Source organism: Bicyclus anynana, chromosome 16, assembly GCF_947172395.1.
Source record: "Bicyclus anynana chromosome 16, ilBicAnyn1.1, whole genome shotgun sequence".
NCBI lineage: Eukaryota > Metazoa > Arthropoda > Insecta > Lepidoptera > Nymphalidae > Bicyclus > Bicyclus anynana.
In genome coordinates, this window is record NC_069098.1 from 15,671,463 (window position 1) to 15,683,139 (window position 11,677).

The 11,677-nt window shown below is 34.8% G+C and overlaps 1 protein-coding gene across 1 annotated transcript; it reads right to left on the bottom strand.

The window, feature by feature from the left end:
- Window positions 1-143: 143 nt before the first annotated feature.
- LOC112054759 (uncharacterized) lies at window positions 144-9,827 on the bottom strand. Its single transcript, XM_024094649.2, has 17 exons — window positions 9,766-9,827; window positions 8,758-8,915; window positions 8,368-8,528; window positions 7,543-7,919; window positions 7,120-7,340; window positions 6,752-6,854; window positions 6,506-6,633; window positions 6,079-6,366; window positions 5,465-5,626; window positions 5,252-5,380; window positions 4,638-5,122; window positions 4,269-4,452; window positions 3,892-4,087; window positions 2,981-3,747; window positions 2,532-2,724; window positions 1,452-1,565; window positions 144-1,010 (listed from the first exon to the last, which is right to left on the bottom strand). Exons 1-17 carry the CDS (start codon window positions 9,806-9,808, stop codon window positions 940-942), a joined length of 3,780 nt encoding a protein of 1,259 aa, XP_023950417.2. The 5' UTR covers window positions 9,809-9,827; the 3' UTR covers window positions 144-939.
- Window positions 9,828-11,677: the final 1,850 nt, after the last annotated feature.

Here is an 11,677-nt window from a genome sequence, read left to right on the forward strand (position 1 = left end):
TCGTTTTTAGACGGATGATAAAGGTTTTATATTAGATAATGCGTAATGAGACACCTTACGATATTGAAATTGGGGATAAATCAGCGATACTTTACGAGCAAATGTTTTATTAAACGCAATCCAAGGTATTACCGGCTACAGTTGTCTAATACTTTTTTTCAACGATTTTAGTCATCATTTTACAAAAGAAAAATTAATGTTCCGTTGATGTATTCATCGATGACAACATTTTGGTTGGCAAAACCAAAATTAGTTTATCTCGTCAGTGCCACGTAGATGGAAAAGGCACGAAGGAAATTGTTCGGTGAAAATAAATATTGTATTCATAAAGATACACAATTTTACTGTAACCTTAAGTTTAGAGATTTAAAAGAATAAAACTAAAATTTAAATAATAGTTTTAGACGATTTATTGTTTATTGTAAATGTTAAATGTATGTATGTGTTTAAATATAATTTTTTAATAAGTACAATAATAACTTGTACTTATTATTGTACTTATTAAAACAATAATAAGTACAAGTTATTTCGTACTAAATTACTTATTACGTAAGTATATTTCGTAATACATGTAATTACGAAAGGCATGTAAGATTCACGACCACAGCCTCTAAAACTCTGCATTAACTATAGAACCTTGTATATTTTACTAAATAATATTCGCCAGCAGGGAAAATAAGCTGATTGCATTATTTTTAAACTTTTATATATCGCTTTAGAATTACAATAGCATGCTGGCCCTTAAACTAGATAAGCCCGATCTTAAGGGGCCAGTAACAACCCTTAGGTAAGTACATTAAAAAAAATACAAATTCCCTAAATTGACCTCCGCCGAAATACTAGAACTTTCTACAAAATATAATGAAATCATAAACAATAGTTAAGTAAATTCTTGAAAAGCGGAAATTTTACAAAATATTCGTTGCAAAAAATAAAAAACTAATAAAATTTAAAATCTTCTGTTTTCACAGCGCAAGCCATTCCAATCTTGTCCACAGTAAAGGGGCCATCTGAAATAAAAAATATGAACATTATTTTAAAAATATACATCAAGCTCGAAAAGCCTGCTTGATACTCGTAAATACAACGATTTTATGATATTGAAATTTTTATATGTATAACTGATTAAATCATCTTAACTAAACATACAGTGATTAAAATTATTTTTATTAACAAGATTATTATGAAAATCGGTACTTTATGACAATAAGAAACCTTTTTTCTTCGAAAATTTAAGAGCTTAAGATTTTCACTTGACTAAAATCTGAACCTACTTAAATTGTAAACAAAATAAAGGTTGTAGAGGGTAATTAATCTCTGGATGTACTGAAGCGATTTCAAAAATTCTCTTACCAATATATGTATAGCCACGTTATTTGCTATTCCGCGTATTCCCACTGGAACTACGCGGGTGCAACCGCTGGGCGTCTGCTAGTTTAAAATATAATCACCCATTTGGAACCACTGAGTCGTAGGGATACACGACTCGAGCCTCATTGCAGCAATGGCCGCTCTCAGTGCGAACGACACGACGATACCCATGCACGTTGCTGGTTCGCCGGTTCCTGCAACATTACTTTATAGCATTAATATTATGATTTCGACCGAATTGGTCTTTTTTTGGCCATGCCGGCCAATGTCATGGTGAGATTAACCGTGGACGCAGGAGATATGCACAAGTGTGTGCGCAAGCCATTGCCGTAGCGTGCTTTGGAGGCGCCCTGTATCGAAATTAGTTGGGGGGCGGGCAATAGATGAGCGGCAAACTCTTTCACCCCAAAGTAAAATTGGTACCCAAATGTTTGTGTGACATACTAACCAAGATGTAATATTTTTCGTGGGGGTTCGAGTGTGGGGACATTGAAATATTGTGTTTTATTTACATTATACAAATTTTTGCTTCATACCTACTTAAGGGGACCCTATAGTTCGAAAAGTGCACTCTCTTATCCCTCACTCTCATAATTCTCAACGGCTGACCGACACGACCAGTGAAAGATCAAGCGCAGACGGCTTCACGTGCTCTCCGACGCACGCAATATACCTATACCACCAACTTGACCACCAGCCTGACCTGAGATTCGGACCCTGGATCTCATAGTCCGTAACCATCCGGTCCAATGAGGCAGTAGCATTGCATTAATATATCGATAACAGCGCGTCTCTTCTTCTTCTTCAGGTGTGAGTTTGCGAGGTTTTTGATTTTCATCAAAATTGTTTACCTAACCTAACGAAAACCACGTTATTTGTGAGTGCCATAGGTTGTTGTTTATCCCCGATTACCCACGGGTACGTGAGCCATGCCGACAAAACCGCGTGGCGTTGACTAGTATACTACAAACTACAAACCGCCGGCCGTGACAGTGATGACAATCCTAAACTTATTTTCGTAATTGTGGGACTTGTATTCTCTTGTGTGGACAATTAATGTCCTACCACCTTTTCATAATTTAAATTACATGATTTACAATTTGGAGTACCTACATTTATTCATATTTTTTTACTCATATTATTTCAAAAAAAATTGTTACCTTTCGCTCCAATAATGATATCGTTACTAAAAGATCTTTTCCTGAAGTAAATCCGAAAGTCCTGAGGAATATCTCTGGCTTGCGGCACCCAATAATTCCAAGTTCGATTTGTAAGCAACTCTCCTGTGTCAGGATCATATACTAAATTTTCAGAAGTCCAATATCCAGCCCCCATGATGAAAGCACCTTCAACCTAAGAGTATAAAGAAATTAATATTTAGCCCTATTGTGAAGTTGGTCATATTTTTATTTATCGTAAGTTAGTCTATACTACAAAAAATCGTATTTTGGAATAATTAATATTGCTAACTTCAGCGGTATGGTGATATATCTAAATAATAACACCAAACTTACTATAGAAAGAACCAATATCAAGATCCATAATTAGCAGCCAAGCTGCGTTTAAGTTGCACAAAATGAGTTTAGGAGATTACTACAGAAATACTTACTTGGCCCACATCAATTTCAGGATTAACACTACGACCAGTGTCTTCCACTAAATCAACTCTTATCAACTGCCACTCCCCAGTGAGACCATCCATTTCGACTTCAGCTACAGTGATTCCATAAACATGATAATTTTGAATATCTTTGGAACTAACCAGATCATGGACTTGCAAATCAATCTCCAAATCGTAAGCCCTTTTTATTAATTGTTCCCAAGTAGGGTTATCCATTTGAAGCCTGACCGGCTCTAATCTTCTTAGCAGTTCTTCACAACATCTTCTAACTCCAACGGTAACATTGTTTGATGTCAAACTGCCACCAGTAGGCATGCTGTTCGGCCCAATAGTAGTATTGTTCGGTTTTATTTTAATTTTATCCAAAGGTATTTTTAGAAGATAAGCACAAACTTGAGCGGCCCTTGTATTTATACCCTGACCCATTTCAACACCAGCGTGTGCTATCGCTACTGTACCATCATCATTATAAACATTCAAATTGACATCCAAAGATGTAAACCCAATAGGAGTCCATCTCAAAAAACATGCTCGTAAACCACGTTTCTTCCATCTATTTTCTAAATTGAATTTTTCAACAGCAGCTTTTCTGTCAACGTATTGAGAGTCTATTTTTATTTTATCAGCCATTTCTTGCAAGTCACTGTGATTGACTCTATCTAAGTTAGCTAAACGCACATCAAATGGATCTAAGTCTAATTCATAACAGATTCTTTCAAGTATCTGTTCTGCCATTGTAATGTTTTCCAAAGTACCTATATAAAATATAAAAGATTATTATTATTTAAATTTCCACTATTTAACTGAAGAAAATGTACAAAATAACTAGATGATTACTGATTCGACTTATTACTAATAATTAACAGTGTCGAAAGTATAACCAATGTGTATAATATTACCAGGAGAACGACACCAAGTGTTAGATGGTGTATCAGTCACAGCGTTATATGCTTTGTAATTCCAAGTTTCACTGTTGTAACTATTGTTGTATAAGATCAAACCCAAGAAAAGTAAAGGTTCGTTAACTATGTAGCCATTATCGCTATATAATTCAGTATTTGCGTATTGAATTACTCCTTTTTTGTTTACTCCGATCTGTAAATAAAAATATTCAAGACCAAAACATGACATGAACATTTTTTCATAAATTAATAATAATTTATTTAATTATATTTTTTTTATTTTGACAATAGTGATTATAAGTTAATGTATAATGTTAGAAAGTGAAAGTAAATGGGTACTCAATGTAAAAGTCCTAATGATTAAAATAAAATACCTCAAATTTTGTAGCACATGGCATTCTCTTTCCCACCGCTCTCATGTTGTTGGATAGGGATTGTATAAAACGACATGGACGATTGAGTTTGTAGGAAACTAAGCCACATGCTGTAGATATTTGTATAGAGCGGGATGTTTTATAACCATAGCCGCCACCAATTCGACGAACATGGACATCAATCCTAATAATACAATAGTCAATTCAATTTTAACATTGTCAATAAATCATGTCTTATTTAAGCTACATTTATATTGTTTGAATAGGTTATTAACTGAAAGTTATAAATAATATGTATAATGTAATTTTTTCGCAACACTAAACTTCAATTCAATATTTATAAATCCACAATACTTCAATAATATCTACCTATTTTGATCTATATTTAGTGCTCGGTGTAGACCTTGCTGTGCTCCGTCAATCCACTGTGAAGCTGAATATACTATCAAACCTTCTTCAATTGGATATGAAACACACACCAACGTTTCCATACAGAAGTGATATTGTCCATATATTAAATGTTCCCCTTTAATTACATTTGTTACATCATTTCCAGTTTTAGTCGCTTCAACCGCATTAAACAATGCAACTTTAGATGGATCGTTTTTAGATATATTAATATCTATAATAGGCTTTTTCGTATTAGTGTAGGTAACGCGAACTAAAGTTGCAGCTCTTCGTGCTATACTCTGTGATTCAGCTACAATAATACCAAGAGGTTGATTATAATATTTCACTTCTCCATTGCACAGCAGTTCCTCATTTGCTATATTAAATTTATTAGGAGGTGGTGTAAAGGTATTTTCACCCGGTATATCTGCAGCTGAATAAAATGCGATAACTCCGGGTTCTTGCTGTAAATAAAGACAAATCACAAAAATATTAAATAATAACATCTACACATATGTATGGACATGTATCTGCAAATAAATACATAGATTGATTGATTGGTTGATCAACTAACGAATTTAATAATTTCTCACCAACGCTTTACTAGGATCAATTCCAACTATAGTCCCTAGAGCTACTGTGGATAAAACAAACGCTGCAAATACTTCTTTTGGAAGCGTTGGTATATCTTCTGTATATATAGCTCCACCCGAACACTGCATCTATATAAAAATGTAAAAATTTAATGTTTTTAGTATGAGTATTAGTTTTGATAACATTGTTTTGTTTACCAACGGTTTCCTTACCAATGCTTCAAGTTTAGGCATAGGCTCATTGAGTGGCCATAGCGAAGGATTAGTCTCAAAAATCTGACGTCCCTCAGAAACTGGTCGTGTCTCATTCAGCTTAATAGCACCAGATATATACTGACGACTAACTATGTCTGATGGACATAATGAAAGGAGACTCTGCAAAAGTTCTAAACTTACAAAGTGCAAATTTTAATTTAAAAAAACTATACACTAGTAAAGTAGAATATTATTTAAGCTTGTAGATCAAACTGGAATCTACGATTTTAACGAAACAAAGTTAAGATGTTTTGTTACCAAAACTGTGGATAATCACAATAAATTCATAAAATATATTTGTTAAAACTGACTTAAAGTTCGTTTTATAATTATAACGACACACAAAACAAACAGTCAAAGTTTTAAAATTGTTTATTGTTTACAATCTCTTAATTCGAAAAAATCATTATAAATTTTTAAATTTTTATTACAGTGTCCCCCATAGACGCTTTTGTACGATGTTTGTGTGTAGCAATATTTTAAAAATCACATTTGGTTTAATCTGAGATAAAATACTTTACGTATACAACGAACTTTAAACATTATACACAATACATTAAATCAGATGTTACCTTATAAAACAGTCCTAAAGCAGTCCCACGTTTATACTCTAGAGGTGGTTCCGGCAGTAGTTGTGTTACTACCAACTCCTTTCTCAATACAGATAGAGCACCTTGCAAGGTTTCATTTCTGAACAGGCTCTTCCCAATTAAGTAAACTTCAGTACTCTTCGCACGACTGAACGTAGGCGACAGACCTCCGTAGACTATTCTACAGCTAGATACTTTTGTATTTGCGTCAATTTTATAAAGAAATCCAGCGTGTACTAAAGCATGAACATTTTGAGCTCGAGGCATAATCTAAAATGATACGTAGATTAAAATAACAATAAAATCGTTCATATTTACAAGGAATAAAAATTGCTCGTTGACCAACATGTTTAATATGTTGGTCATGGCATGTTGGTAAAAATATAATAAAATATCTATAATCAATTACCTTGTAAGTGACTAGTCTATATTCGAAACTTAACGGTGGTAAAAGAACATTAACAATAATTTTTCTCGTCATATCTTCATTTAAAAAATCTTGCATATTTATGAATTTAAAGCTTGTAGCAGATGTCACTGAAAAAAAATAATTACGCATTACTATAGTATAATATAAAATAAACTAATCTGCAACAACATTAATAACTAAATTTAAAATAAATCACATAATTCAGTACAATTTAAAGTTACTCACTGATTCTTAGTTGAGCACCGACGGTCTCAAGAAGTACGAAAATATCAGAATTAAAAGTCCGGTATCGATGCTTCAACATCAAATTTCCTGCTATTGTACCAAGCTATAAAATAACACAAAATAGCCATAAATATTGAAATATGACTAATATTACCAACTAGATTTATTTTATTCTTTGTTAGAATTATTGTTGCTTTTACGACAAATTAGAGGGAAAGTGAATCAATTCAATCAATTCATTCATCAAGAATTAATTAATTCTCGTAGTCCCCAATTTGTCGTGAAAACAAGAATATATTGAGATATAAACATCTTTAAAAATAGTTTTGAAAATGCGCTTAGAATTCTGTGAATACTTCAATACTTACATTTCTTACAGGAACATTTGCGACCAATCGCAAATGATCACTGAGCGTTTTGAGATAACTAAAATTATTAGAATCAGCCAAAGTATCAAAAATATTTATGACCTCGGCAAGAGTTGCACCAGCACCCAACACTAAATTTTGGTCCATATAGTAGCCTCTTAATTCCGATACAGAGCTGATATCTATAAGCAAATTTGGATATTCCAATAAAGTATATACACCTAAAAGAAAAGAGTTTATTTTTTAAAAAATAAGCCATTCCAATATTTATAAATGTTTCTATTATATACAAGTTAAGCCAAAAGTTCAAGTATATTTTATAGAACGATAGCCGAGTATTCGACTACTAGACGTATGAGACTTCTCTGGAACTTCACATCGATTTAATTCAAAACTTTAATTAGGAATTTGCGTATTACTTACCTTTCCCTGTGTTTCCCGCAATAAGCATATACGACTGTGTCCCCCGTTGTTGCCAGATCAAGAACACTTCCCCTAAGGCGTAAACTCGATACCAATCTCTGCCATCGCTCAATCTGATGTGCAATGTCTCACTTACAACTTCATTACGTCTCACCAAACACCAGTCAAATTCATCACAACTGCTTTCAGCACAGACTTCTCCAGACTTCGAACATATATTTAAATCCTCGATATCTGGTAAAATTAAAGAATTCGGAGCATCAGAAGCGAATTTCTTGAAGGCGTCTAAGATTGGCCTGTACCCTGTACATCTGCACAAGTTACCGGATAAAGCCTGTTCTGTTTCGAGCATCGTTAGTTTTCGCGATTTCATCAAACTGAAAACGGTAAATGAATATTGTTTATCGAGAGATTTTGGCAACAAGAACTTGTCGCCAAAATCTCTACTCACATGTTGCTAAAATTTCTTACATCTAAATTAATCATTTAGGATCAACTCTCGTGCATCCAACGCCTAGTTAATGCCCACGATTGAAAATTGTGTGATAAGCGCCACTGCAGATATTTTCTAGTTTCTGAGTGTGATTATCTGTATGTTAGTATTTATGTTAATTTATCTGTTACGTGAGTATAAAACTACGAGTCCATAAGGTCTAAATTAGTCAAAGCTCTGCCTTTTCGAGGGCCCCAAAAAAAGGTTCATTAACTGAAGCTTGGACAACGCAAAAGTCAAATATGGGTCTCAACAATGATTTACGCAGAAGACAACTCCTTTCATTGTTAAGAGGTATTTATGTAAAGTTTTGTACAATATGCTAATATTACCTGTACATGTTCATGACTATGCCAGGAGAGCAATACCCACACTGGGACCCATTCGTCTCGGCGAGGGTGGTCTGCAGAAGGTGATATCCATCCAAACGATTGCCTATATTCTCGATGGTTTCAATTTCCCAGTCTTGACACGACGCTATTGACACCAAGCACTACAAAAATAACACCCGTAGAACATTTTATACCGACTGATATTTAAATTAGAGTTTTTTGTTTTCGTCTGCTTAAAAGTGAATAAATTGCTACAAACAAACAAAAATTTTAATCTTTATTATTTACCTTCTATTATGATATTAGTTCAGATTAAAAGTACCATTACCATGTTGTAATAAAATAAATTTTAAGAAGAAATTAATTTTTTAAAAAATTTGAAGTACTAACAGAATTGACGCCCCGATGCTTGTCTCCACGGCATTTGGCTGCGCTGACGATGCATGCTCCGCAGCCGCCTTCCAAGCACATATACTTGGTGCCGCGCAGGTTCAGGGTCTTGCGGAGGTAGTCCAGCAGGGTTGTGGTGGAACTGACATCGCAACCAACTGAAAGTTACTGATCATCATAATCAGCCTATTTTAAAAAGGAGAGGGGTTATGGAGGTAACGGTTAGACCCATTGCGAGTAGACAGGCATTAGGGTTAACATTATCAACCGAAGTCTGTCCATAAATTAATTGAAGACAGTGATTGATCAGATTCAGGGGGTGTAACACCACAGACCTCCCAACTCCGGGCTGAGTACGTTGGTACGTTGACGGTACGTCTTTTCCGGCAGGCTGGAAACTAGCCACGGCCCAAACCTCCGACCAGCCAGACATGGACCTCAATCGGCCCAGCCGGAGATCGTACCCAGGACCTTCGTCTTGTAAATCCACCTCGACTTTTGACGACCTCCGTGGCGCAGTGGTATGCGCATACCAATGCATAGGTCGTCAAAAGTTACCCTAAAGTTACCACAGTCAAGACTCCTATGGTAGGAGTGCGGTCTGTTGAACTTTTAGCCCCAATAAAATGAGGTAAGTCTGGATATCGCAGGCTCTTAATCCATTAATTATTTCATCATCATCAGCCATCATGCATCTTTTCAATGCATCATCATCCAATCGATGCCTGCCACCTTTCGGAGGTCATCGCTCCACCTAGTGTGGGGGAGCCTCACACTACGCATCCTCCACTCATGCACCTTACGGCTCCAACGACAATCGGTCATCCAACATACATGCCACTGCCACCTCACGTACTAGCCCTGAGAGCTATGTCGGTTACATTCGTTCTTTGGCGAATCCCTTCGTTCCTGATTTTATCCCTCAAAGAAATTCCAAGCATAACTTTTTCCGTAGCACGCTGAGCTAATTATCATTTCAATAAAGTTAAAAAAAAGTGTATGACTGACCTGAGTAAGTGCACCCGTTGACTCGAAATGTAACTCTGTCCATGTCCAATGCAAACGGTTGAAGCCTGCCTACTAAACGAGAACCTACCAAAAACTGTCAGCTGTGTAATGTTTACTTCAATATTATTTTATTCACTGGAACGCTATCATATACTATAATTAATGCAAAAGTGAGTTTGTTATTGTGTTATCTATATCCGGTGTAATCGCTGAACCGATTTTGAAAACTATTGGCACACATCAATGAGAATTATATATTGTATAGATTGCTTTCCTGGAAACATGCTTAATATTTATTATTTTTGTTCATTTATTACCTGAAAGATCTTTTTAAATCGTCTACCATAGCTCCCCAACGAATTAAGCTATTTCAATTTAGTTTATTTTGTATTGAAGTTGACTTACGGGTGAGTGTTCACCCGTAAGTCAGTTTAGACATGTTTAATGAAAATCGGTTGAGCTGTTTAAAAGTTGTGGGGTGTGAAAGTGGGCAAAAACAACCGAATGTCTGCAAATATACTCGAGTGTTGTCTCAAATGAAAGCTCACTGAAAAAGAATATTGATGGCTTGATTTCATGATCTTCGGGGGTTTTACAAAATTTTCAGTTTTATGTTATAAACAATAATATTGTAAGACAAAGTAAAGCTGCTTCAATTTACCTTTATTTAAATACGAGTATACTTATACTAGTAAATAGTTAGTACTTTTGTTATCATTTAACATAACAAGGTGAAATATACGGCTGCATGAGTGGAAAATTGATAATACCTACTAACCATTACTATTCATTAACCGCTTAACTAGCAACCCCCCGTCTTTGGTTTACTTAGTGTATGCCTCTATAAAATATCGTTCAAGCGGCATGATTTTTGACGTAAATACTCCTGACAAAAAAATGGTAGCATTTTCATTTCATCATTCATCATTCAACACATATTCGGCTCGCTATGGAGCACGAGTCTCCTCGTGACTTCGACTTCCACTTCGCTTCGCTTCGCTTAATATAATATCCTAAAATGCAAATAACTGAACATTTTCATTAAATGATAAAATATTACTATGTTTTTTTATATTATAATATGACATCACACCAGCAGATTAATAACCTGTCGTCAGATATTCAGCGTTAGCGTTTAACGGTTTTCGGATAAAAAATAAAATCTATAAATTGCAAGAAATTGTTATTTTAATTTTAAATGTTTAATTCTCATCTGTCATACTACAAAGTGTTAATACTGTCTTTTACTACAAAGTTTTAATGTGTACTTTCCAACAGATGCTTTAAGTCACTGGCAAAAATTTTTGAAAAACTATTGATATGCCCTGCAACTGCTTACTTTCATACCTCAAAATTAATTTGCAAGCTATTATTACTATGTGATGTTCCACTAGAATGCGAGATGTCCCTCCTAGTTCTACACCACGCTGATATTGCAAGCACTAGTTTTCTGATAAATAAATTCGACGATCGTCAGTCATGCATAACTTTTCACCGGCACGTCAGTCGGTTCATTTCATTAGCAGACAGACATGGCAGGTAAACTTTTTAAAACACGCAGCGCGTCGGTACGATATGGATAAAATTCGAAGCGCAAACGTGACGTGACATGACGTGAGCGCGAAAACAGTTTTTACCTAATTGCAAGTAAATTAAACAACATAACGAAAAACAAAATGGCCATGTTCAAGATATATATCTAATTTTCTATTCAAAACAAAAATTTACGAAAACAAGTTTGCTTTTCCTGAGATTGAAGGCAAAATGTGAGCAAAACATGTATTTTTCAAAAAAATAAACTATCGAGAAAAGTTTTACAAATTGTGTATTTTGTATAGTCATAACGAAGCTAACACTTTGAAATATCATATACCCAAATATCAAGCTCCTAACTTTTCCAGAATCTGAGATC

Coding starts and splice junctions, on each gene's coding strand:
- LOC112054759 (XM_024094649.2), bottom strand. CDS start 9,808: ATGGACAGAGTTACATTTCGAGTCAACGGGTGCACTTACTCAG. Junction 6,855..7,119: donor CAAATGTTCCTGTAAGAAAT/GTAAGTATTGAA, acceptor GTTATTTTATAG/CTTGGTACAATAGCAGGAAA. Junction 2,725..2,980: donor CTGAAATTGATGTGGGCCAA/GTAAGTATTTCT, acceptor TTATACTCTTAG/GTTGAAGGTGCTTTCATCAT.